We start from the raw sequence: 27,893 nt of genomic DNA, 5'->3' as shown, positions 1-27,893 counted from the left end.
TCGTCCGAGTCTGGCTGTGGTCCGTCGTCACCGCCTTGTCGGGTTCCTTCCGCCCTCGAGCACACGTTTGCTGTGAAGCGCCGTCTGAGCACCACCCGAGCACCTCTGAGCACACCACCACACGGGCCCCTCTATTGCGTCCGAGCCTGAAGCATCAACAAATAACTGGCTGCTTCTCCTCTCACCCCGGGCTCCGCTGTTTGCTCGCTCCCAGCCTGCAGCCAAACCCTCCTGCTTGCTGCCCACCACATGCGACACTAGTCCTGCACCTCTCCACCACCCAGCTCCCGCCCATCCACCCAGCCACGGCACCACACAGCTCCAAACATGCGCGAAGTCAACTTTAGCATCCCCAACGCCAACAAGGCGTCGGTCGGCATCACCACCGCCCTCTACGACCGCCGCGCTCTCGACTGCACATCGACCCTCCCGCTCATCAACTCGCTCAACCACCTCGCCTACCTCACAACCTCCTCGGCCCGCATACGGGACATTCTCACCGTCGACGGCGGCATCGAACGCCTGATATGCATCCTCAAGGAGGGCCGGAGCAAGGACATGATGGACATGTGGAAGTGGAACCTCGCCTTTCAATGCATCTTCAACATTGGCGTACGCGGCTCCGAGAACGTCAGGACGCGTGTGGTTGAGGCCGACATGGTGCCCGTCATCGCCTCCATCCTCGACAACTACATCAAGGTCATCGACAAGATGCGGGCACGCGCTGAGGTTGAGTTTCACAAATCTGCACGTCTCGGTGCATCGAGCCGACACCACTCCTCGCGGACCGGCGAGGTTGCGTCGAGCTCCTCACACCGAGCCGATCGATCACGGCGCATCATTCCTCCTCCCATCGAGATACCCCAGCCAACGGACGCACCCTTGGCCGACGCGACGCCCATTCCCGCCTTCTCCCTGAGCTCCCCTCCTGAGCGGACGACATTTGCACGCGGCCGACCTCCCCACCACCATCACCATCGCAGCCACGAAAGCCGGGCACAGCTGTTTGGCGCTCCCGGCAACAACACCCGCAACCTCGGCCAGCCATTGGTCACGGCGCTACCCTCCATGGAAGCAACACCTGACGCGTTTGCGCTACGGCCGGTGCGAGATGCGGATCGCCTTCCTTCCATGCTCCCCGCCCTGCAAGGGGAGATCACTTCCCAACCAGAGTCACCGACAACACCGAGCGCCCCACAGGCACGCCAGACGAGCCCAAGAGCGGGGCTAGCCCGGACGCGCCGCCGACCCTCCATCCGACACCAGCTGTCTGTATCTGGCGAGTCGGACCTCGAAGCACAACAAGATGACATGTCTGCAGAGGCTGCAACAGCGGCGGGTCCGTCTGTGAATGAGCCTATCGTCGGCATTCAGAACAATGAGATCAACATGGCCGACATCGTCGACAACGCAGAGATGCTGGATGCTGGTAACACACCAGTCCCCATCGCTGCACCGTCGGAAGGCACAGACGAGAACAACGAGACGTTCAACATTACTCACCGTCCAGCGCTCGATGGCAGTCTGATCAATCCCACCAACACACCGCCGAACAACCCCATCACCGGGTTCTCCCCGATGCCGCCGACCATCAACGTCGTCAACACAAACCCACCGCCTCCCTGGCTACCTCGGTACCAGCAAGAACGCAATGCATCAGCTAGCGTGCTCGCAGCCATGCCTCGGGACGAAGACGTGCTCATGTCTCTACAACTACTCGCTTACGTATCGAAATACTGCAACCTCCGGTCCTACTTCCAGAACTCGCATCTGGTGCCCAAGCTGAAGATTGGCACCGAGCTACTTGACGGAGAAGCCTCGACACCCAAGGCAGAGGAAGAAGAGGAGGAGCTTGAGGAATACGAACTTCCAGATGACTTTAACATCTTCCCCCTGGTTGAGCAGTTCACGGTACGACACCACTCGTCCGACATGCAGTACTGGGCCAGCGTTGTTATGCGCAACCTATGCCGGAAAGACGACTCTCGAGGCGGCATCCGACAGTGCGCATACTACAAGTGCGGCAAGTGGGAAGAATACACCCGCCAGTTCGCCAAGTGCCGTCGTTGCCGGCGGACCAAGTACTGCAGCAAAGAATGCCAGAAGAGCGCGTGGGTTTTCCACCGCCACTGGTGCGTTGCTGCGTCGTAGGACACGCCGACAGTCCTTCTTCTCTAATACTCTTTTACCAATCATCATCGCCAGTTTGGTTCTTCATCATCTGGCTGCATATTGCATGGCGCTGGGCACACTGCTTTTTCTATGTCTTTTCCTATAATCTTTCGAAGGTGCAATACTTAATGAGCGACACGACTACCGGATACCACAAAGCAAGATCACACTACTCAGGACGGCTTCTTCTTTGGCAGCGGAGGAAATCTAAGGGGGTTGGAGACTTGTGTGAGAGTGAGAATGAGAGAGAGTTGGCCTGCAAAGGCGAAAGCGAGAGAGAGAGAAGGAACGAAACTATACCATATCATTTGGAGCGAAGCATTATTAGCATATTGGTCCTTAAAAGCCAGGTTCTGGAGTAGTGAGTAGTGCGTTTTTGGTGCAATTGAATGGCAAATGCATCTTGGATAGCTTCCACATCTGTTCTTGAAGCGAGTTGTTTTGTGAGCATCGATACTTTGCATTTGAGTAGCGGCATGTATAATCGAGATAGAACTAATACATCATGAACTCTGTACATGACGTTGATGTTGTCAGCGATGACTGCTGTCGTTGCGTGAAGTGAGGCTGATTGGTGGATCGACAGCTGCATATTCAGCCATGTGTGATACGTTGCGTTCGCGCCAGCCCGGAATGCGACCCAGAGCTGCGGGGTTATATGTTCCTTTTTTGCTGATCCATGAACTGCAGAAGAAGCAGACATGCTCTGGGGAAGCGCGCATATGCAAGCTCTCGGGTGGGTGGGGGATGGGGGAGGGGCGGATGTGGACGTCTCTCTTTCCATTGGTTTAGTTCTAGAATAGAATGACCTGTGAACAGCAGAAGAAGCAGACATATCGTAACCCCTCATGGTGGGCTTAGGGCTTGCATGTGCGCGCTTCTCCAGAGCACTACTGGGGGCGGAGCTGGAGTTGGTGGAGTTGGCCCCAGCTACGTCAGTCCTAAAATAGCCTGGGGCACCTGGGCAGCTGCGGCTGGCATCATGTGGTGGGCTGAAGGATGAACCTGGACCTTGGTACTGCCCGCGTTGCTGGCGCGTTTTCGAATGAATGACAGGGAAGGGTACTGTTTGCGCCTTGTTTGCACCTATGTTTGCGCACCGCAATATGGTTGTTGTAATTCGCATTTGTATTGATTCCAATATCGCCGGCGCCGCGTAAAGCCCAAGACGCAAAGGCCCCCAGCGCGGGCATCGACGTCGTAATACCCGCGTGGACAAGCCGCTAGACCGGACTCTGCGGGAAAGGCTGGGGATTTGCTTCGATTTGCAGCACGCTTCTGTAGGACAACAGCGTACACGACAATAGGGAATGACTGGAAATCATGTCGCAGCCTGGAGATGCTTCCGATGCATCGAGTGCTGGGATTGGAGGTAGCGGAGGAGTAAGAAGGCGTCATTCCGCATCCCACGACGAGGATGGCCTGGCACCCACGACACCGAGCGCAAACCCTCCGTATGCGATCGAGACACCCAGAGACGGCGACGATGCGCCACGATCGAGGACTTCGGCGGTGGAGAATACGGCACGCCCGTCGATTGCGCGCCTGACAACGGAAGAGTCGCCGCGCGTTCGCTTCTCGACGGATGTTGAGCGCAATGGCAAGGACGAGATTGCACACATTGGGAAGAGTTCTGGCGGGAAGCAAAGACCTGGCACGCCCGACTTGTCCATCAACACGCGCGAGGTCTCTCCGGGAGATCACGCTGAGGCTTCATCCTCACGTTCACAACTACCACCACGAAATGGCGCCTCTCGATCGCCGCTCTCACCCACTTCGCGCAACCGCGGATACTCGCTGCGCAGTGCGCTGTTCCGGAGGAATGTCCACGATACGGCGCAATCACCGGACACACAAATTGAACTGGACGAGGGCGTTGGAATGTCACACCCTATGATGGGACAGGAAGGCTCCAGTGGACATGCGCCGTCGCGCAAGTCTGGAGATGCAGTCATTACGGTCACGCCAGAGCATTTGGACTACGCTTCGTCAGCCTCGGACATCTCAAAGTCGAAGTTGGGAGAAGGGCCAATCGCACTTCCCTGGTTGGAGACCAAGGGTCCAAGCCGGCGATCACAAATAGTCAAGCAGACGAAGGATCTCGCGGAGCAAGCCCGCAAATTTATCTTCCGCATCAAAGATGTCCCACCCAGCAAAGACGGTCGACACATCCACCTTAATCCCACGCGCAAAGAACCCCTCACGGACGAACGTACCGAGCAACCCTACACCAGCAACTGGATCCGCTCCACGCGCTACTCAGCATGGAACTTCATCCCCCGCCAACTCGTCGCGCAGTTCTCCAAACTCGCCAACTTTTACTTTCTTGTTATTTCCATTTTGCAAATGATACCCGGGCTTAGTACGACGGGCCAGTTTACGACGATAGTACCGCTGCTGTTTTTTGTTACCCTTTCCATCGCGAAAGAAGGATACGACGATTTGAGGAGATGGAGATTGGACAAGGCGGAGAATATGAGAGAGGCGAAGGTGCTGCGTTCCAGTCCTGGTTCTGAGACACTGCAGTGGGAGACGATCAAGTGGCAGGATATCAACGTTGGTGATATCATCAAGCTTGAGAGGAACGACGCTGCGCCTGCGGATATGGCGCTTCTTCATACGAATGGGGAGAATAATGTGGCGTTTGTTGAGACGATGGCGCTGGATGGGGAGACGAACCTCAAAAGCAAACAAACGCCTGCTTCCATTTCCAAGACCATCATCGATCAGGAGGATGTCTTGAAGACGAAGGCCGAGTTTGTTGTCGAAGATCCGAACCGGGACTTGTACAGCTTCGAAGGCCGTGTGATGGTCGACGAGAAGCAAGCGCCACTGACTCTCAGCGAAATCATTTTCCGCGGCAGTATTCTGCGGAACACTCCCGATGCGACCGGCATGGTGATATACTCCGGAGAAGAATGTCGCATCCGTATGAACTCGAACAAGAACCCCCGTATCAAGGCGCCCGCCCTGCAAGGCCTTGTCAACCGCATCGTCATCCTCATCGTGGTCTTTGTCATAGCTCTGTCAATCTTCAATGCTGTCGCCTACAAGATTTGGCAGAAGAACGAAGACGACATGTGGTATCTCCGCGGTTCTTCCGTCGCCTTCTTTCCCAGCTTCACATCTTTCATCATCATGTTCAACACCATGATTCCATTGTCACTCTACGTCAGTTTGGAGATTGTCAAACTGGCGCAAATGTTCTTCTTGCATACCGACATCGATATGTACGACCCTGTCTCCGATACCCCATGTGAACCGAGGACGTCAACCATCAACGAAGAACTCGGTCAGATTAGCTACATCTTCTCGGATAAGACGGGCACGCTTACGGATAACTCGATGAAGTTCCGAAAGCTTAGTGTTGCGGGTGTGAGCTGGTTGCATGATGCGGATCTAAAGGAAGACAAGAAGAAGAAGCTGATTCACAAGACGAGGAAGAAGGGGAAGCAGCCTGCGAAGAGTAGGAAGAGTGTGAGATCAGCCAAAGACGTAGCTAATGACGAGCCCACAACACCTGCGATTGAGACGGTCGAACAATTGGAGAGCCCAGGGGAAGGGGGGCCGTCGAATTGGCAGTCGAGCGCCAAGCCAGGCAAAACATCGCGAGAACTGCGTACACAGGACATGCTACGGTATATCCAGAGGAAACCTCACACCCCGTTCTCGAAGAAAGCTCGCATGTTCCTTCTCTCACTAGCGCTATGTCATACCTGCTTGCCTGAGATCCAAGAAGACGGCAAAACGCACTTCATGGCTTCTTCTCCGGATGAGCTTGCACTAGTCCAGGCAGCGCAAGACATGGGTTTCCTTCTCATCAACCGCGACGTTCACACTATTACTCTCAAGATCATGCCATCTGGTGCTGAAGGCGAGCCCGCCTCCGAGGTCTATGAGATTCTAGATGTCATCGAGTTCTCCAGCAAGCGAAAGCGCATGTCGATCATCTTGCGATTTCCAGATGGCAGGATATGCATTATCTGCAAGGGCGCCGACTCCATTGTCATGCAGCGATTGAAGCTGGCTACGCTGGCAAATAAGAAGATGGTTGAGATTGAGCGTCGTGCCAACATCCGAAAGAGCATGGAGGCTCAACATGCGATTGCGCGGATGGGCGAACACGCTGAGCGGCGGAGTAGTGTGGCCGGTCGTATGAGCAGTGTTGGCGGCCGGAAAAGTATGACTATCGGTCAGGCTGCGAGGGCTAGTCTCAACCTAGGTCGTCCATCTTTCGCTCACAGTGTGGGCGGACGAGGCTCCATGTCCGCAAGAGACGAAGTAGATCATTGGCTCCGCGAGCGTGAGAACGACCGCATGGACATGTCATCTCTGGACGAAGACTCACCTATGCAGACACCCATGATAACACCTCGCCAGTCTGGTCTCGATCGCTTCAGCATGGCCTTTTCCTCAGCACGAAGCTCTATGCAACTGGAAGACATGGAAGCTATGGTCGACGAAGGCATAGCGGGCGACGACACCCTAGTCATCGAACGCTGTCTCCAACATATCAATGAGTTTGCCACCGAAGGCCTCCGAACCCTCCTCTACGGCTACCGCTTCTTGCATGAATCTGAATACCAATCCTGGAAAGCAACCTACCTCTCCGCCACCACGAGCCTGGTCGACCGCACCCGTCTCATCGAAGAAGCCGGCGACCTAATCGAGCAAGACCTCGACCTCTGCGCCGCCACCGCCATCGAAGACAAACTGCAAGCCGGCGTCCCAGAAGCCATCGACAAACTACGCCGCGCCCAAATCAAAATGTGGATGCTAACAGGCGATAAGCGCGAAACCGCCATCAACATCGGCTACTCCTGCCGCCTAATCAAAGAATTCAGCACCGTAACAGTCCTCGACCACGAAAGCGGTCTCGTCGAACAAACCATCACCTCTGCCATCCAAGCCATCACCAGCGGCACAGTCGCACATTCCGTCGTCGTGGTAGACGGCCAAACATTGTCTCGCATCACCTCCTCCCCAGCCCTAGACACGCTCTTCCACTCCCTCGCCATCCTCGCTTCCTCCGTAATCTGCTGCCGCGCCTCGCCCAGCCAAAAAGCGCAACTCGTAAAATCCATCCGCAAGCGCGTCAAGAAGAGTATTACACTAGCTATCGGTGATGGCGCAAACGACATCGCCATGATCCAAGAAGCACACGTTGGCATCGGCATTACCGGAAAAGAAGGATTGCAGGCTGCGAGGACGAGTGATTACAGTATCGCGCAATTCAGGTTCCTCACTAAATTACTGCTGGTGCATGGACGCTGGAATTACATCCGCACATGCAAATACACCGTCGGCACGTTTTGGAAAGAACTTCTTTTCTACCTCACGCAAGCGCTTTTCCAGCGTTCAGTCGGGTACACGGGGACGAGCTTGTACGAGAGCTGGAGTCTTAGTATGTTCAACACGCTGTTTACGAGTTTGCCTGTTATCTTCATGGGCGTGTTTGAAAAGGATCTTAGTGCGAGTACGCTGCTTGCTGTTCCTGAACTTTATACCATTGGTCAGGTGAATGGTGGGTTCAACTTTAAGGTGTATCTGTGGTGGATGTTCATGGCGAGTGGAGAGGCGATGCTGGTCTACTTTTGCATGTTGGGACTGTATGGGGATGCGCTCTGGACGGAGGATAATTCCATTTTTGCAATGGGCAGTATCACGTATACGGCGGCGGTGTGGTTGATTGCGTTGAAGATGCAGTGTGTATTCCCCTTCCTGTTCCCCCCTCACAAATGGAAACGGTTTACTGATATGCTTGACAGATTCATAGAAACACACACCAAAACCCTCACCAACGCCCTCGCCCTCCTCCTCTCCATCGGCGGCTGGTTCCTCTGGAACATCATCCTCTCATCCGTCTACAACCCTAGCAATAAAATCTACTACGTCCGCGACACCTTTCTCCGCGGCTTCGGCTCAAGTTGGAGTTGGTGGTTGTGTCTCGTGCTCATCTTGCTCGCGGTTGTGGTCTTCGAGTTGGCTGTGAAGAGTGGTGCGGCCGCGTGGTGGACGAGCGATACGCATGTTTTTCAGGCGTTGGAGAGGGATCCCGCGGTCAAGAGGAGGTTTGAGGAGGCTAGTGCGGGGGAACTGCAGATGGGATGGGATAGGAAGGGTGGACGGAGTAGTAAAGACGGTGGTGGTGTGGGCTTGGGGGCTGGCGTGGTTAGGGTGGGTGGGCTGGAAGAGAGTGAGAATCAGAGAGAGGAGCGGAGGAGGGAGGGCGAGATTAAGGATTTGATTAGGAATCGCGTGGAGGTTGTGGGTCAGGATGGTGTGCAGGATGGTGGCGATGTTAATAGGATTCTTAGTCGTGGGTTTGGGGATGTGAAGAGGTAGGAGTGAGGTGGGGGTAGGAATGTATTCTCTTGAACGACTTTATGGGTTTGTCTATATGCATGTGTGCTTTTAGTTTGTTCTCTTGGTACCCCGGACGGTTGCTTCCGCACAGCTGATCTCCGCACTCCGCGCCTAAACCCGGCTCCTTCCTACATGCTGCATGTGGCACAGTTGCATGGGTACTCACGCGCGCTTGCCGGAGGTGCGCCCCGCGATCCATCTTCACACCACACCTCTCAGCCTACCCCAACAAGCTGCCATCAGTTCTCACGCCGGATGAAAAGCAAGCCACGACGGCATCGATATCGGCGCAATGTCAACCATCCCATCAGCTCACGGTGCCGATGCAGGCAGTGTGCGTGACTGCACAGCGAATCAAACGCAAAGTCAGAATACTGGCGATACGGTCATGCTGCATCAACTTTGCGGCCACTGTAAAAGCTTTGTCGATGGCTGGGATTTTCTAAAATTGGTCCCAGAAGATATCGAAAGCATATACGATGTCCCAGTCGAATCTCCCCGTTCGACTCACTCTTCCACCGTTGCGCAATTATTACAGGCGAGAGATACATGCCACATGTGTGCAATGATACTTTCTATACTGGATTTCCACAACCTAGAACACAATAGACCCGTATATCTCTGTATATGCACAGATAGGACAAGGAAACCGCCCGGCTACTTGCTTTTGTACATTGGTTATGTTCGGTATCGATGGGCGTCACTATACTTGAGATGCTTTGATGGTGAGTAGGTATTTCCAAGCCTTTAGCGAAGCCATTTGACATTCTAGTATCGAGTAACAATGAATTCGACGCGCCAGAACAAAAGCAGAGCGTACCAAGCCAGCCCACTGCCAATCTGGACCAGATCAACAGGTGGCTCAATGCTTGTGTCCGAACGCACGAAAGTTGTTCTAGTGGCTCCTCGAGCTTGTCAGCGTCATCCCAGCGACCGACCCGACTACTAGAACTTACACCCGACGGCGTGAGATTACGATGCGATACTGGTACCATTCCAGACCTACAATACCTTACACTTAGCCATGTCTGGGGAGATGCGCCCCATCGTCTACGCCTGACCCAATCAAGGCTTGAAGAATTCCAAGACGCAATACCATGGTCGGAGCTACCCGCCATATTCGTCGAGGCCTTACGAATCGTTCGCCACACCGGCTTCCACCATCTATGGGTGGATGTACTGTGTATTATCCAGGACTCACCATCGGATTGGAAAATTGAGTCTGCATCAATGACGTCAGTTTATAGCAATGCGATCTGCAGCATAGCATTCTTGTTCCCGCCCGGAAGAGATCTCATCAAAACACGGGAAGACCCGAGGACTATGAGCCCCTGCGTCATCCGTAAAGCATCTAAGACCAGCGAAGGGATCTACATCGTTGCTTCTCCGAGTCTGTATGTGTCTGAGCCCGAAGGTCCCGAAGGTGTCGACAAGCCCGCGATATACACGTCTAGATTCAATTACCACGAATGGCCTATATTTCAGCGAGCATGGACATTCCAGGAGCATCTTGTAAGCCCACGCACAGTGTTCTATGGACACCAAACCCTCATGTGGGAGTGCGTGGAGGAGTTCTGTGATGAGCTGGCAGGCTCTTGGCTTCCAAAGACCGAAACTCGGCTCTACAATCGTGGCGATGGCTACTATGACCGCAAAATTACTCAAAAATCGCATCTGCTATCAAGTCATGTTGCTCACCGACGCAAAACCCCAAACTCGGTTGCAGACTACGAGCATGTTCTGGAATATTTCCAGAACTGGAAAGACCTGGTTTGGGAATACAGAGCGAGGGATCTTACCGTCCCCAGCGATAGGCCCGTCGCCTTTGCTGGTGTCGCCCGAGCTTTCCAAGCTGAAGCACAAATTACGTATCTTGCTGGTATCTGGGCAGAATCCTTTCCCGATGGTTTACTGTGGTACATACGTGCCCAGCCTGACTGGGATAGAGATGGGAAAAGACTACCAATATCCAAATCAATACGTGAGCATGGATCAAAAACGGTGCCTTCTTGGTCGTGGCTCTCGAGCCATCTTTACGTGTATCACCCGCTCAGGTACTTCGGTCGTTACGAATGCTGGACTCGGAATTGTGACGGCGACGAATACCAACTCAGCGACTTACTATTCTTAGCGAAACTCTCTTACTTCCAGTGGTCGGGCTGGCCTGTCGATACGATGCCTCCAACAGCATATCACGACTTCTCTGGACTGCAGATCACCCTACAAGTACCTACGTTCCACGAAACCCGAATAGAAAGCGACGATAATCCTTACAGCGCTAATTGTCTTTGCTTAGAGGAAAAGCTTGCATCTTTCTACGTCGGGCCCCATGATTGTAGAAAACACACCTGGACTTCCATATATTATGACGATATTGAATACAACACCCAGCCTCCAGAGAGAGTTCTGCTGGCTCTTCTAGTTGAGACTCGGGATCCTTTTGATACGCAAAGCATTTTTGGAGGCCTAGCGCTGGTTCCCGGTGGAGAAGAAGGTACGTGGAAACGTATTGGATACTGGAACGCTCAAAGAGATCTGCCGGTAGACGAGGCGCTCGATAATGAGCAGACTGGTCCAAGACACGAGCATACGTCAAAACAGTGGCAGAGAAGCGATCCATCGGTTTTCTTGCGCCTCGAAGGAGCAAAGATGGAAAGCCTTACTCTGGTCTGAGTATCTCGTAGCGTCTTGACAGAGATCTGTGTATCTAGCAGCCGTCGCATCATAGGCAATGCAATAGACGATCAATACGATAAATTGAAGTGAAGTGGTGTTCCTCCAGCGGAAAGAGAAATACGTCAGCCTGAGAAAAATATATACAACGAGAACGAGCAAAATGCTCAGAAGCCCCACATAGAGGCAGACCTGCTCAGTAGTCTTGCGCAAACTCCCTAGCATCCTTCCTGCCTTTCTTCCAAGCAGTGCTCTCACTAGCCCCCTTAACCTTCTTCGCCAACTTCGCATCGAAGTTGGTAACAACACCCTTCGCAACCGGCTTCCCAAGATTATCGCTCATCGGCATAACAACATCGCACCTAAGCGCCTGCGCAGGGCTCATACGCTCCATCTTCGTGTTGTTGGTCTGGATGAAGAGCCTCTCACGCGACTTGGGACCAGTGTACGGCTTCCATTCGACAGCGCGTTCGGCACGGTCGGTGTTGGGGTCGAGGTTGCGGATGAAGCTCGTCCAGTAGCTGCGGACTTGGTGGATGATGGGCGCGTTGGTGGTGAAGTAGCTGGCTGGCTCGCTGTTGTCGGTGCGGTTTACGCCCCAGAAGGCGTAGGCGTTGACAGTGTGCCAGGCGCCGTAGCCGGCGGCCTCATCGGCGGGGTCCTGTACGGCGTACTTGTAGTTCCATGTTGGTACGTCGTCGGCTGCAATCGCGTTTTGGATGTTGCGTGTGGGGCAGTGGGTTCCGATGTCGCCGATGGCATCAGCGGCATGACGCCAGTAGAGACCTTTGCCGGGGAAAGTGGGCTTCTTAGGCTTCATGTAGAGATCATCGAGGATGGAGATGGAAGAGTTGCTGAGACTTGGGTCTTGATTGGCTACCCATTTGACGGCATCGGCTGTGGTGTTGAGATCCTCTGGTGCATTGTACTTGGTGCCTTCTTGAGCGCAGGTTCCCATAATCGTTGGCACCTTCGCGTACTTGCCCTGTTCGAAAAGGTTGACGAGTGAGTCAGTGTAAAGGTCGCCGTCGATGTTGGGGTTGAACCAGCAGTTGGAAGTTCGGATAGCCGACTCGTTCAACGCGCGCAGGCAAGATAGGCCGTTTGTCGCATTGGCACAACCCTTGTCTTCGAGCAAGCACTGGTATTGCTCTTCGCCCAGTTCCGGGGTGCGCATGGTGACCCAGCCGCCTGACTCCATGATGCCACCAGCGAACAGCTCTTTGCCGGTGTTTGCCGCTAGCATAAGTGCGACAGAAGAACCGCCAGCACTGACTCCATCAAGGACAACATGGTCAGGGTCGCCGCCGAACTGTCCAATGTGTTCCTTGACCCACTCAAGGAGCTTGATCTGGTCGCGAAGTCCAGCATTGACGTCGCCACCTCCAGCCTTGACCGCTTCACTGCTGAGGAAACCGTAGAGACCCACGCGGTAGCTGAACTGAACGAAGACGACCTGACCATCGGAGACGATCTCCGTAGGATCCCAGTTCGCGCTGGACTGCGATGAGAAACCTCCTCCCTGGAAGAAGACCACTACTGGCAGCCTCGAGTCGACTTTGGCTTCGGAAGGCGCATATACACTCAGGTAAAGACAGTCTTCCGCGACGTGGAAGCGATCGGTGGCTCCAGATATGGTCCAATCATCAGGGCGGTTGGGTGGGCATGTTGCGCCGTGCCTAGTCGCGTTGATGAGTCCGGAGACGATAGGGTCCTGCGGGGCTGCGAAGCGTCGTTCGCCAGTAGGAGGTGCCGCATACTGGATGCCTTTCCAGGCAGAGACGCCGAGCTGTGAGTCAACAACAGCTCCCTGGTACTTCGCATAGCCAACATCGACGAGAGTGTTGACGGCCTGCGCAATTGAAGAAAAGCCTGCCCCAGCGGCAAGCAATTGGTGGAAATGCCTCATCTTCGAGATGAAAAATAAATTGAAAATGAACGTGGACGAGCAATGCTCTGGTAAAGAATGGATACGTGCGTAAATGCACGAAAGTTGAAATGGGTGGGCGAAGAACCGACTGACTACTGTGTATACTACAGCCTCCTTATGGTGAGCATATAAATCCACTCCCCCGGATCTTCATGGATGCGTTCGAAACATATCAAGCCCGTTATCGCCGTGATGTCATATATGTGTTGCGTTCGGACCGCACGCAGAATGGACGTGGAAATTGTGCGTTCATGTTGTTGCGCTCTTCAGAGTCGGGCCGTTGAGTGATGCGGCTATTGAGCTGTTTCACGGCGGCATGGCAGGGTGTTGATGTATGAGCTGACCCAGCCTAAAGCAGAAAGAGGCCATCATTCCAAGGGTTTTCTTGGAGCCGATCGTGTTCGTCCGCAAATCACGGGCTCCAGTCCGCTAAGTTATGGTTCGAGATGGGATGTTGATGAGTAAACGCGAAGGAGCGAACGCGCGGGACGCTAACGACAGCGCACTAGGCATTGTTTTCTAAGCACAAGAAGAGATTGAGAGGATCGCCAAGCTGCACCTAGAATTGAGTCAGCGGAATATCTACATCGTGATTCCGTCCCCAATGTAGGGCTGGCAGCGGGATGTATGTGGCCGTAGAGCCCGATGTCGAGTCTACGTAAATTTGAATGCCGAAGTCCCATCGGCGTGGCGTAGCTCCTCTCAAATTAGCTGGTCCCAACCCCCACGAACCTCTAGGTGTGCACAAATGGGTTGAGAAAAGCTGCAGGCTTTATCTGCACATGCTAAACTGACACTTCAAGCCTGTTCATTATTTTGAATAGACTTGACTTTTACTACAACGTGTTGGACTTTTATTTCGAAGTCGTAACTTGATTTGCTTGTTGACGTCTTCGCACGAAGCGCATAGGGGCGTCTTCTTCTTATTTGCGCGCTTGTCTCGTAATAATCTAATTATAATAACTTTAATAGTACATTAAGTAGTTAGGTATATAATAACTATAATTTACTAATAACTAAGTCTAAGCTAGTATATCTCTATATATATTTATAGTATAGTAATAAGTTTTTAAAATAACTTTATAATAAAATAGCTTATACTATAAAACTATAGTTAAGGTTTAAGTATATAAAGTACTATTACTATATTATCTATTTTTATCTAAATTCTTTATTATAGTAATACTATATTAGCTCTTAAGCTTAGCTCTTACTAATACTAAACTACGCTTACTTCTAGTACTAAGATATTATTTTATTAATAACTTAAATAAAGTAAAAAAGACGTATACGCTAGTAGTAAGGTACTTTAAAAGTAGCTACTATATTAAGCTAGTTATTCTTTTATACTATAAGATTAGCTTAAGTAAAATAGCTAAAAGTATTAAAGTAATTACTACTAATAAAATATAGTAATTAGCTAGTATAATAATATTAATATTATATTATAATAAGTATATTAAGTTAAAATTATATTACTAGTAAAATACTACGTTATAGAAAGAGAGAGCTGTATAGATAGAGTTTTAAAGTTTCTTACCTAATATAAAGCTAGGCCTAATTAGGTAGAGATTATAAGTTTAATCTATAACACTACTCTTTCTCTCTTTTTAGGCAAGTTCTAACGCCTAAGGTCTTTTTACTAAATAACTTTTCTAGTATATTATAAAAGTAATATTATACCTAATTACTTCTAATTAAATATATAAAGAAGATACTTCTTTTACAAAAGCTATAAGAGCTAAAGTATCTTCTATATTCTTTACTATTACTCTATTATTTTTTATAACTATTATATCTATAGCGTAGTTTAATTATAGCGCTTAGAGTAGCTTTAGAAGAATATAAAAGTATTAGTAAGAGACTTAGAATTATCTATTAGTGTTAGTATACTTATAGGCGTATTGCTTTTATAATAGCGTTATCTAGAATATTATAGCTTATACTACTCTTATCTTAATTATAGTTTAGTAAGTTATCTAGACTCTAAGTTACTATTATATAACTAGACGTAGTATAAGCTTATTATTAGAAGACGCGTTATATAAGAACGCTAATATACCTTCTCTATAAAGTTCTATTATAGTAGAAAGAGTATTAAGTTACTACTAGTTTACTAAGAATAGCTTATAGTAATAGTCTACCTATTATATAAGTAATAAGTTATAATAAAGTATTACGTAACTATTTACAGAGTAAGTAGTTTAACTAGCCTTAGTAATTAGTAGTTATTACGTAGATAAATTATTATTATAAAAAGGTTCTATCTACTAGTAAGCGTATTAAACTATTAATATAGTTCTAGCTTAGATAGCTTATATTAATAGTAGTCTAGAATAAGGTTAAGTAAACTAATTAGGTTTATGTAGAGTTTCTAAGATAGGTTATTAGAACCTTCTAAGTAGTCTATCTATTAGACTTTATACTATAGAAGGCTCTTCTTATTTAAGTAGAGGTTATAGAGTTATTAGTTAATATAGCTATTAAGAATAGCTTTAACTATATACTTAGTATTATTATCTACTTTAGAGTTAGTAAGCTCTACGTATTCTTTTTTATTACAAGACTAGCTAGATAAGAGCTTGTTATTAATAGCGTAGAGTAGCTATAGATAGAAGATATTATAGGCTTATATCTCTAGTAATAGAGTAACTTTATAGGCTATATTATTAATAACTTATATAATAATAAAGAGTCTATAGTTCTTAAAGTCTAGTAACTAGTTTAGTTACGTTATGTATAGATTATAAAAGTCTACTATAATATAGTTCTCTACTTTAAACTCTAGAGTAGATAGTTAATATACGTTTATATACTTAGCTTACTTTACTTAGATCTAAGTAAGCTATTATTAAAGAAAGATCTAAAGGTTCTTTAGCTTCTTAGTAAATAAGTTAGCCTTAGCGTAATTATTTCTAGCTAGAGTAGTAAGCTATACGTTTATTACTTTAGCTAGCTTAATTTCTAAGTAAGAGTTATAGCTCTTAGTTACAATAAATATAAAGACTTTTATACTAGTATTAACTAATATATTAGCTTTAAATTTAGCTATAAATAGTAGAAGAGCTTAATTATCTTACTTGTAGTTAATATAGGCGCGTAAGTATTACTTAAGAAAAGCGTTTATATTTTTAGTCTAACTATTAGTCTCTAGATAGTAGGTAGTAAATAGCTTAGACTTTATTCTTAGTCTTTAGTAAAGATAAGTCTAAAAATAGAAGGTAAACTATAGTCTATAATTAGATACTATATACTTTAGGTATTTCTTCTCTCTTTAGATAAACTTAATAAATACGCGTATAAGCGTATCTACGCGTAAGTTAATAATAAGTATAAACTTTTTCTTCTTACTAAGTTTATTAATAATAACTAGAATATTCTTATAGGTACGCCTATTATTAGTATAGGCTAGTAGGTAAGTAATATAATCTATAGAGATTAAAGTCTAGTATTAGTCTAGAATTAGTAAGAGATGTAATAGACTATACTTCTCTTCTTAATATAACTTAACTCTTTAGTAGGTAAGATAAGCGTATATATACTAAGTAATATTATATATTATCTATAGCTAGTAATACTATTAGGTAAGCTTAGTATATATCTTATACTTACTACTATATCTATCTCTATATAAAGATCTATAGACTTAGTTTAAGATCTTTATTTAGATATTATCTATGTTAGAGATATAAAGCTTACTTTGTATATAGAGTAGATTATTATAGATAGTATAATCTCTAAGTTTAATACGTAGCTTCTAGTTGTTATTAACTATATTAGAAGAAAGGTAGTAGAGTTTATCTTTCTTAGCCTTAATAATAGCTTATAAGAGCGCGTCTTATAGATAGATAGCGCTAATATAATTAGTAAGGTTACCTACGTTATTCTATAACGCGTTATTTTTCTTTCTAAGACCTTATTACTCTTAATTCTAGTCTACGCTAGTAGGCGTAATACCTATTATAGAGAGAGCGCTAGTCTTATATATTATTACTACCTTACTATTATTATATATGCGCTAGATAATATTAAGAATAGTAAGCTAGACTTAATAAAGATAATAGTAAGCTAGAAATAGAGCTTATCTAGTATTAGAACCTTAGTAGCTAGTAAGAATTGCAACACAAAGCTTAGAGTTAACCTAATAAGGCTTAATAACTATTTACTACTAGTACTAGTAATAGTTATTATCTATGTGCTTAGATAAGTTATCTAGATAGTAAGTAAGTGTATTAGGTTTAGTACCTTACTTACCTAGCTAGTAAGTAATTCTAAAGTTAAACTTAGAAAGATACTTAGCCTATTAGGCCTAATAATAGTTAAGATACTTATTTATTATAAAGGTCTAAAGTGCCTAATAGTTAGATAAGACCTTTACTAGGTCTAATATTCTAGTAAGCTTAAATCTCTACTTCTTAAAAGTGTAAATAATAGTAAGAAGCTTCTTATTATAGATCTTATAGTTATACTTAGCTAGATTTATCTTATATAAGATAAACGTAATAGGTTAGAGTACTCTATTATATATCTAGAATAAGATAGTAGCTATAATAAAGTCTAAAGTATTAGTCTCTAGCTAGATTTCTAGATCTAAATTAAAGTATATAAGTATACCTATAGTTTAGAAGGCTTACTTAAGAAGCTTAAATAATATAACTACCTTAGAGTTAGAAGATAGTAGAAACGTCTTTTTTCTATCTACTATTATAAGTATAGTTAATAGCTTTGTAAGTGTAGAGAAGCCTTTAATAAAGTATTAATAGAAGTTTATAAACTCTAGAAATACTTAAATATTCTTAACTATTTTTAAAAGTTACTACTTAAGAATAGTAGCTACTTTCTTAGAGTCTATGTCTAACTCTTTAGTTACTAGTATAAGCTCTAAGTATTAGACACGCTTAGTAAAGAAGAAGTACTTAGATACGTCTAGGTATATTCTAGCGTTGCTAATTTTTTCTAGAATAGTTAGTATATAGCCTTTATACTTTCTTTTATTATCTAAGTAGATTAGAATATTATTAAGGTAGGCTATATATATAATATCTAAGTAATTATAAAAAGTCTTATTAATAAAAGTTTAGAATATCTCTAGTATATTATATAGGCTAAAGAGTATAACTAAATACTTATAGAGTCTATAGCGTATTAAGAATATAGTTTTCTTTTTACTATCTTTCTTAACGCGTATAGAGTTAAAAGTAGTAATAATATTAATAAAAGTTATAACTTATATCTTAGCTATTCTAGTAAGAGTTTTCTTAATTATAGATAGTGTATTATAGTTCTTACGCGTAACTACGTTAAGCTCTTAGTAATTAATATAAATACAAAGTCTACCTAAGAGCTTCTTAATAACTAAAATAGGTAAGATATATAGTAATATACTAGATCTAATAAAACCTTTGCTAATTATCTTATTAATATATACTTTTACTACTATTATCTCTTTCTATATAAGCCTATATATGTATAGCTTAGAAATAGTAGTGCCTAGTTTAATATTAATAATATAGTTAACGCTAGAGCAGCGTAAAGGTAAGATATTAGCTAGCTATAAGCTAAATAAGTTAGAAAACTAGTTAAGAATATACGCAGAAATAAGCTTACGTATCTACTTATTACTTATTAGTAGATACTCTATTTTAGATATATAGTATTTAAAGTTCTTCTATATTACTAATAAAAGGCCTATAATCTAGTTTTTAAAAGTAAAGAGATTGTAGTTACTTATAGATAGGTTCTTAGGTTATTTAATCTTATTAAAATAATAGAGCTCTAGCTAAACTATAGAATCTAGATCTTTAGTAGTAGCTAGATAGGTAGTGTTAGTACTAATTATTAAGATCTTAAGATCTTCTATAGAAGTAGATTTACTAGCTACTTTCTAGAATGTGCTCTTAGGTAGCTAGTCTTTATAGATAGTATCTTAGAGTCTATTCTTAAGATAATTAACTTTATAGTTCTTATAGTTAAAGGTTATAGAGCGTAAGCTACTAAAGCTAAGAATAGGCTTATAGTAATTAAGCTAGTTTATTCTAAGAATAATATTATACTTTTCTAAGTTTATAATATAATAGAGAATAGTACTAATATAATTTCTATACTTAATAGTAATATTAGTAGCGTATATAAGCCTAGTAACTTTCTCTCTATTAGCTAGAGCTAGGTAAATAGATTTAGATACCTTAAAGGTAGTAAAGTGCTATTACTTAATCTATTCTTAATTAATAAAGTAAGCGCTAGCGCTAGTATCTATAAGTGTAGAGTTCTTTTACTAGAAGTCTTATTACTATTATAGACTATAGTAAAATTCTAGTTAATAGCTAACGTCTACCTAGAGTAGACTATAAAGTAAAGTAGTAGAGATGTAATATATTCTTTATATAGCTCTCTTACTTTTAAGATAGAAGGTAGTAGTAAGCTCTATTAGCTTACTTTACTAAACTTAGCGTTTAGAGGCCTTAGCTACTATACGCTAGTTATACTTCTACTTATAGTTTTAATTAGAAGTATCTAAAAATACTAGTTATCTTTAGACTTATTCTTAGCAATAATATTATTAAAATCTTTCTTCTTAGTCTTGTTATTATTAATGTTAAGAGTAGTAAGAAGAAAAATGTTACTAAAAGAAGTAATTAGCTTACTATAATAAGAAGCGTTCTAGTTATATTAATTATAACTAGCTTTACTATACTTATAGTATAAACTATACTTATAGCACTTTCTCTTATTCTTAGTAGTTCTAGTATTCTATACCTTACGCTTAATATAGTAATTACTATACTACTTACGCTTTAGAGAGTAGTTACTAAGAGTATATTAGCGTAACTTTATAGTAGTAGAAGTTATAGTAGTAGTAGCTTTACTAAAGCTAATATCTTATAAAGCTTTGTTAATACTTTACGTATATTATAGAAACTTAGTAAGAGTCTTATAGTTATTAGAGATAGTAGCTATAGTATTACCTAAGCGCGTATTTATAAGACTATAAGCTTTTTTAATAAGTATACGCTAAAAGTATATATATAGAATATTTATAATACTAAGAAAATAAGCTTACTAGATAGTAAAGGTCTTATCTTACTTCTAATATAAGCTACTATCTATAAGTAAAGTCTTAGTCTTACTAAACTAATTATATATTAAGTATATACTATTAAGAGCGTCTAAGTAGTTAAGATAGTTAGTTATCTTTATCTTCTTAATAATAGGCTAGGCTAGGTCTAAGATCTTTTACTTAAGATAGATAATATAATAAGTCTTATTAGAAAGAAACGCGTACTTATTAATAGTAGTTTTACACTATTACTTATAGTCTTTATTAGCTTCTTTATAAAACTTTTTAATATTAGATATCTTATAAAATAAAGCTAGCGCTATACCTAAGAGATATATTTCTTCTAAAGGTACTAGAGCACTACCTAGCGTAGGCGTACTAAGGTTCTGCCTAGTATATAGATTTAGGTATTATAGTAAAAACTATAACTATTCTATATTTAGTTAAGAGGTTTCTAGGTTCTAGAAGAACTAATTATAAGTTACTTAAGTATTGTGTAGGTCTTAGATAGGTAACGTATTATATTAGTTAGGTTAGTAAGGTAGAATTAGCTTATAACGCTTATAGAAAAGAAAGAAGTATAGTTAGTAGAAGAGCTTATAGTAGAGAAGCTTATCTAAGTAGACCTTAGCTTTACGCTAGGCGTTCTAGAGGTTAAGAATAGTAGTGTTAGTAGCTTATTAAGCTATAATAACTTTCTAGTTCTTATCTTCTAGTACTATAGTAATCTTCTTACGCTCTACAATCTTAAGCTAGTACTTATTATAGTAAGTGTTAGCTTTTTTCTTCTTATAGTTAAAGTTATTAATAAGCTAGTTATACTTTTTACTAGTAATAGAGTTTTCTAGTTATAGCTTAAGCTTATTATACTTCTTAGTAATAGTGTTATATTCTAAGAGAAGTACCTTATAGATAAAGAGACTAGTTAACTTAGTAGCGTAACTAGTCTAAAGGCGCGTTATTACAGCCTAGAGTTTACGTAGTTTAGTGCTCTTAGTAGTATATTTTTAACTACTAACAAAACCTTTAAAGCTATTAGCGTTCTAGACTTCTTTAAGTAGTTAGATAAGCTTATTAATATAATTATTTTTTAACTTTATCTAATATAACGCGTTATAGATAATAGTAAGAAGAGTAGTTATATAGAAGTACTAGTTATTAGGCTAGTTAAAGGCTTACTTACTAAAATTTACAGTATTAGTAATAGTTAACGTAATCTTATCTTAGTACGTACTATTATTAGAGAGGTAGTCTTAACTTACCTAGATTATAAAAGTAGCCTATTTATCTATATTAGTAGAGTTATTCTTCTTATATTTAAGAAGCTTAATCTAGTTATAAAGCTTAGTCTCTAGGCTATAGAAGAGAACGCGTATATAGTAGGCGTTATTCTAAGTAGCCTTAATAGTAATATTATAAAACTTAATATAGATATAGATATTATCTAGAGTCTAGAGTTCTTAGTAACTACTATCTAAACTCTCTATAAGCTAGAGTTATAGGTAGAACGCTAGAAAGAAGCTTTTATAACGCCTTAATAAAGGTAGTAGTACTAGTAGAGGTATAGATTCTTATATATTACCTATAAGTATCTAAGTAGAGTTCTAGGTATTACTAAAGCTAAAGCTATTAGAAAAAGTACTTAAAGTAGAGATATTACTAAATAACATTAGCGCAATATAAAATGTAGATATAGATAGATATTATAGAGACGCCTTATCTTTCTAATAGCGTATACTATATCTACTTACTTATATATTTACTATCTTCTAATATTATAAGTAGAATAAGCTAGTTCTCTACTAACTCTATAATCTAATATTATTTGTATAACTAAGCCTAATACTCTTTAATATTCTTTATTAACAAATCTAACTATTATAGTAGTAGGCTTCTAGCTAACTACTAGTACTTTATCTTTATAGCTCTATCTTTAGTATACTTAGATATAGAATTATTAGCGCTATAAGTTCTACTCTATAGTTATATAATAGAGCTCTATAGGCTTTAATTAGTAGCGCGCTTTATAAAGTTATTTCTAAAAGAGTATAGGTATCTAATTTACCTAATAAGTAGCTCTAATATTAGTAGTAGCGCTTCTTTAGTTAGTAAGTTATACATAGATAGTCTAGTATTTAATTATAATATAACTTAATAAAGTTAGCGTATAGTGTTCTAAGTATAAAGTGTTTAGAACGTAGTATAGTATAATAGATATATTAAGTTAAAATTATATTACTAGTAAGATACTATATTATAGAAAGAGAGAGCTATATAGATAGAGTTTTAAAGTTTCTTGCCTAATACAAAGCTAGGCCTAATTAGATAGAGGTTATAGGTTTAATCTATAATAATATAGCTAAAAATTAACGTTTTAAATAACTTACTATTATAGATACTAGCAAATATAACTCTTATAGATAAACACTAGCTACTTACTACTAATAACGTAATACTTATAGTTATAAACGCTATTATTACTAAGTATAGTAAGTAATTTAATAAACTAAAATAGTAGTAGCTTAGAGTAGCTAGTAGGTATAAGTTAGTAGAAATAATAAAATGCTAAAGTAAAATTATAAGAGGAAACCTACTTAGAGACTAGCGTCTTAGTAATAAAATTACGTTGAAACATTAGAAACATTGGAGATAGGGGCGTCTTCTAGCGAGCCGAGCATGGTATTAGTAGTACAACATGTAGAAAATGGGAACACGCATGCACTAGGCTGAAGCTCCGGTTGGTCTGTCCAGAGACAGTAGTGCCGTTATCTGAACGAAAATGAGTCATGACATCTTGATTCACGCATGCGTTGTAGGTATCTATTGTGCTGGAATGGTTTTGGCAACTATGAGAGCAAGCGACCTTGGGGTCGCAGCTCACAAGAAGATCTCCAGGTTGAACTCTAGTGTACTCACGGGGTATCTGTATGATAGTTAACACCAAACCCATACTATGACAAGTTCTAGGGTAAACTTACGGCAACTCGAACTTTTGCAGCACACTTGGGTGCAAAATACCGAAGACACCGATGGTGTGGTTCTTGCCGCCGAGGTTGAGCTTAATTGCCGCTGAGTGTCCGGGAAGGAAGGTCGGATCTGTGACCAGTCAGTTAGTTTGCGCCATCTCTGATGCGCACTAGCATCTACTTACCATCAACCTCTTCTATCCAGTAGCCCTGCAATTGTTCGTTCTTTAGTCCGTCTTCGCGCGTAAGGAATGCCGACCGAAGCATGAGCATCAGCCTATCCAGCAGACCGTGTACTTGTTCGAAGCCACTTGTCTTGCCCATGAATGCGGCTGCGAAGTGGCGCTCATTCCTGCTCTTCCGCTCCTGCTCCAAATCGACGAGACCAATGTCGCTGACTTCGAAGATCTTCATCGGTACTGAATGGTGCTTGTTGGAGTTGATTGTCTTGAGCAGACCCGGTAGTAGCGATGTTCGGACGAGTTGGTATTCCGCTGTCTTGGGGTTCGCAAGCTTCACCGCTGTCTTTCCGTCGTCTTTCCGGTTCAGCCACTCGAAGTTCTCCTCATGCGAGCAGAGGATGAGAGGCATAACTTCGGTCCATCCCGATGACGCAGACTCTATCCGCACAATATCACCGAGTTTGTTGATGGGTAATGGCGCAGAGACAGCTGCAGTCTTGTTCGGGTATACTCGCGGCAGCTTGTTGAAGCCGTATGCGATAGCGTAATCTTCCATGATATCCGCTTGATGCAGGATATCCGCTCTTGTGACAGGCACCGAAACGTCGAGGATGTTCTTGTCGGATTGAGACGGTGAGACGTCATGGCCCATACGCGACAAGAGTTTCGAGATCTCCTCGGGTGACAAGGTGAGGCCAGTGACCTGATTCAGGTAGTCCACCTCAACCTGCATTTGTCGCGGTGACAGATCTGGCGACTCTCTTGACTCTCCATTGTGGGGCGAGTTGATCTTGATAGGCTCGATCGACTCTGCGTATCCAGCGAACATGGTGACCATCATGTGGTTGACGATTTCAACCTTTGTCTTATCGGTCGCAGTGATCTCGATGAAGACGTTCTTTGTGTCCAGTGTGACCTTGCTGTGATTGCTGTTGATGATGGGCGGAAGGGAGAGAACGGTACGGTTCGCGTCGTAGATTACGGGGTAGACAGGCGAGTCGCGAATGATGTGTAAGAAGCGTCCCAGGTGCTTGTCTTTCTGTTCAGGGTCAGGACGGTGCTACAAACGGGCATGTCAAGTTAACTGACCTCGTAGAACTCCATGAGCTCCTTCGCGTTCATTTCCTTGTCCTGCTTCAGGGGCACGAACTTGATCTGCTCTGGCGGTAGTGCTTCGTATGAGAAGGGACCCTGAATTGTATCCAAGTCGTGTGTTCCGATGGAAACAAGTGTCCGTTGACGCGCCAGATTGGAGTGTAATTTGTCTTGTAACGCGATGAAGGAGTCGTATCGTTCTTGTGTGAATTTAATACCTCGTAGTATGACACCTGAGCAGAGCTCTCGTATTTGCTTGGTCTGTGAAGTAATTGGTCAGCGCGATTCCATTACCAGTCTCGAGATATCCGTCATACCTCAGGCTTGATGTCGAGCACCTGCAGCTCCCCTCCCTTGGGTGCAGTAACAGTCCACTTGGGCAGCTTCTGTTTTTCAAGGAAGACCTTGAGGTTCATGGCAATACCCTCGAAACATAGCATGTCATAGCGATTTGCAGGAATCTCGATCTTGAGTTGTGGTGGTTGCGCCTGATCTTCTGGCTTGGTGCTCAGGCTTGTGTCCTCGTCCAACTCGATACCAAATTCGAAGCATAGGTCGTCGAACTCCTGGTAGGTATATTCCCGGCCCAGCTCCTTGAAGAGGGCCGCCTTATCCACACCGATGGTAGGCATTTTGGCGGGTTGTCTGCTCTTCTGGGGGGTTTCGCGTGGTTCTCGTGTGCGATGGTGGGGTCTTTGGAGGGGTAAGTTGGGAGGAAGGAGCGACTGGCGGGGTGTGGAGAATGTCGCAGTACTCGTATACGATGATGGCAGCGATACAGGAAGCTACTGTCGTCTTTTAGTCGCTCAATGGACCGGCTGAGTGAGAGGTGCGGCTGCGTAAATTATTTGGTATGACTCCAAGCCTCGAGCGCAGCAATCGGCGCCGGGAGCTGCGTCGGACCGGACCTTGGCGCTAGGCCGTTTTGGATGCGCGTCGAAGTTCTGCAGATAGAACTTTATAAACAGCTCATGCAAGATGAAGCATCGCTCTTTTGAAACTGGATGAACGATTTGCTTTCCGGCCTAATAGTCGCTAACGAACTACCTAGTCCTCCATCCTATCTTCACGATCACAGAGTACTTCATATCGTGCATAGAGTCTTCATATATGCAATCTTGACATTCGGTCGTACCTAAATCTTGTTTCTGCAAAGGCCGCTGTATACGACATGAGCCCTTCAAACGCCGTTAATGCCCCTGATGTCCACCAGGCACCTTTACCTAACTAGGCGTAATCCTCCTTCAATCAAGCAACTCTCAAGGCTATCGACAAAGTTGCAGTCCCTGCTCCAGATCCAAAGTTTTGTTTCCGCGTACAGCTGTTCTCGGTAAAGGTAATCTTGGTCCGATGGCCAGCATGTGACCAAGTGTATGAATAGAAGGTACAGTCTGAGCCGCTCGAGGCTAGTGAGAAAGTGTAGGTTCCACAACACCGTGCCTCGTCATGTTCAAAGGCAAGTTCGCAGCGAGTCGCGTCGAAGTTGGCAATCGGATCGTAGCGCGTTTAATCCTGCCAGTCCCACACTTTTTTGAGGAAGTGTGCCATGTTGACCTTTTTCGATTTCATTTCGACCATCCACGGGTGTTCAAGCATTCGCCAGGGGGTGGCTCTGCGAGGACAGTCCTTCTCAAGACTGTAAAGGTTAGCAGGGATTCACTTCATGCAAGAGGGTTACATACCAGCACTCGATGAAGTACTTGAAGTTCTCTGACCACTTGATGCCACTTTCGGGCTCATCTTTGAGCTTGGGAATGGGTTGCCGAACGATGTAGGTGAGTAAATCAATAAGACCAGCGCGGGGGTTCATCTCGGTTCCATCGGCAGGGAACGGGAAGCGATGCTGCGCGACTTCGAGTAGAGTAACACCTAGACTCCATACATCACTGGTGATCGTATAGCTTTGGCCAGTGATGCGCTCGGGTGCCATGTAGTATGACGTTCCAATGAAAGTGTTGGCGTCTCCCTTGGTTCCGAACTCTCCGGATACACCAAAATCGCAGAGCTTGACCTGGCCATTTCGGCATAATAGGATGTTGCTCGGCTTGATGTCCCGGTGTATGATGCGATGAGAGTGGAGGTAGGTCAGTCCATTCAGCACACCCTCGGCCACCTTGCCAAGGACCTTTTCGCCTGTTCGGCCTCCAAGCTTCTTGACCTCGCGGTATACTGCATCGAGCGATCCGCCTTCGCAGAATTCCATAGCGATGCTGATGGTCCCTGTGCTGTCATCCATGAAGGCACCGTAGTAGCGGCAGATGTGGTCACTGGCGCAGTTCTTGTTGAAAGACAGTTCTCGTACGATTTGCTTCTTGACATCGGGATCGGGGTTCGTTGTGATGATCTGAAATACGGGTCAGTTGAGTCTCAGACGGCATTGGAGACCATGCATACCTTTAACGCAAATGTCGTCTTTCCGCCCTTTAGTATGCATTTTGTGACAGCGCCACCAGCGCCCTCTCCTAAACTGCCTTTCTCCTCAATCATGCCTCGTGCGCTCGCCGCTCTCCAGGCTGCGTCATCTAGGTCGTCCACTTCCAATGGCCGACCCTTCTCTACAGCCATGGCATCTAGATCTGGTAGAGGCTGACTGCTGTTTGCACGCTCCATGGAAGGCGCGCCCTCACTTCCTCCTTGTGATATTGCCGAAATGGGATCTGTGGCCTTTTGCACCCCCATAAAACCCAGTGCCGCATGGTATGATGAAGCAGAGCCATTTGCTTGCACCTCGCCAAAGCTACCCGATCTTGAGTGTGCACTCGCGTCGCTCGAGCCTGATGCTGACAGTCCTTGCCCTGGCGTTATAAGCGGCGGGAGAGCTCGTGCGTTTCGTCCTTCCTGTGGTGCATTGCTGGAACCCATGGGAGTAACGACGCTTAGCTTCGGCCCATGACGGGGCTGAGGCGCGTTCAGGGTCGGTATGCCGCCGCCTGCGCCGTTGGTGACAGGTCGTGCGTTCGGTGATGGTGGTATGGATAGACCAAGCTGTGGCGGTCCCCTCCTCCCCGGGCGCGCGCCGGGAATGGGTGGTCGCAGCAGGGGCGCGGGGGACGACATGTTGGGCTGTGGGTGTGGCGAAGGCCCGTTGTTGAACGACTGCATCTACGTTGGCTCCTCCCGCAGAGTCTGAACCGATGCTGGCCCCGGAGATAACGAGGGGAAGTGAGTGGTGTTGAGGTGGCACGTCAATCGTCTTCGGTCCCAACAGGGTGGGTCGCTGCCGTAAGCCGAATCAACGAGGCGGTCTTTCGCGCGGTCGACGTCTCAGGGGGAGAAATACGAGGAGGTGAGGTGCGGTGGAGTGTGAGGCCGCTCGGGTTTAGGCACGAGTGACGTTGGGCCACGAGTCACAGGCAGGTGCGGCTTGACAGGCGGCAGGCGCGACTCGGTGGAGTGGGGAGGGCTCCGTTAGGGGGCGGGTTTCGGGGGGCTAAGAGATAGCTCTTCCAAGA

General features: G+C 44.7%; 5 protein-coding genes across 5 annotated transcripts; 2 read left to right on the top strand and 3 right to left on the bottom strand.

Annotated features, from left to right (window-relative positions):
• Positions 1-327: 327 nt before the first annotated feature.
• Positions 328-2,151, top strand: J4E92_002032 (uncharacterized protein; the record flags this gene model as incomplete). Its single annotated transcript, XM_051493438.1, has 1 exon — positions 328-2,151. The coding sequence occupies one exon, from the start codon at positions 328-330 to the stop codon at positions 2,149-2,151; it is 1,824 nt and encodes a 607-aa protein (XP_051356669.1).
• A 1,127-nt stretch (positions 2,152-3,278) lies between these two features.
• Positions 3,279-8,517, top strand: J4E92_002031 (uncharacterized protein; the record flags this gene model as incomplete). Its single annotated transcript, XM_051493437.1, has 2 exons — positions 3,279-3,287; positions 3,505-8,517. The coding sequence occupies 2 exons, from the start codon at positions 3,279-3,281 to the stop codon at positions 8,515-8,517; spliced, it is 5,022 nt and encodes a 1,673-aa protein (XP_051356668.1).
• A 2,890-nt stretch (positions 8,518-11,407) lies between these two features.
• On the bottom strand, positions 11,408-13,120 carry J4E92_002030 (uncharacterized protein; the record flags this gene model as incomplete). Its single annotated transcript, XM_051493436.1, has 1 exon — positions 11,408-13,120. One exon carries the CDS (start codon positions 13,118-13,120, stop codon positions 11,408-11,410), a length of 1,713 nt encoding a protein of 570 aa, XP_051356667.1.
• Positions 13,121-23,075: 9,955 nt separating this feature from the next.
• J4E92_002029 (uncharacterized protein) lies at positions 23,076-25,073 on the bottom strand (the record flags this gene model as incomplete). The annotated part of the gene is made up of 5 exons (XM_051493435.1): positions 23,076-23,121; positions 23,177-23,294; positions 23,350-24,385; positions 24,436-24,702; positions 24,759-25,073. The coding sequence occupies 5 exons, from the start codon at positions 25,071-25,073 to the stop codon at positions 23,076-23,078; spliced, it is 1,782 nt and encodes a 593-aa protein (XP_051356666.1).
• Positions 25,074-25,947: 874 nt separating this feature from the next.
• J4E92_002028 (uncharacterized protein) lies at positions 25,948-27,498 on the bottom strand (the record flags this gene model as incomplete). Its single annotated transcript, XM_051493434.1, has 3 exons — positions 25,948-26,077; positions 26,124-26,785; positions 26,836-27,498. The coding sequence occupies 3 exons, from the start codon at positions 27,496-27,498 to the stop codon at positions 25,948-25,950; spliced, it is 1,455 nt and encodes a 484-aa protein (XP_051356665.1).
• Positions 27,499-27,893: the final 395 nt, after the last annotated feature.

Source organism: Alternaria infectoria (assembly GCF_024043175.1).
Source record: "Alternaria infectoria strain BMP 0036 chromosome Unknown scaffold_2, whole genome shotgun sequence".
Lineage (NCBI taxonomy): Eukaryota > Fungi > Ascomycota > Dothideomycetes > Pleosporales > Pleosporaceae > Alternaria > Alternaria infectoria.
The sequence above is the reverse complement of the archived record's forward strand: the minus strand, read 5'-3'. Positions and strand labels throughout refer to the sequence as shown.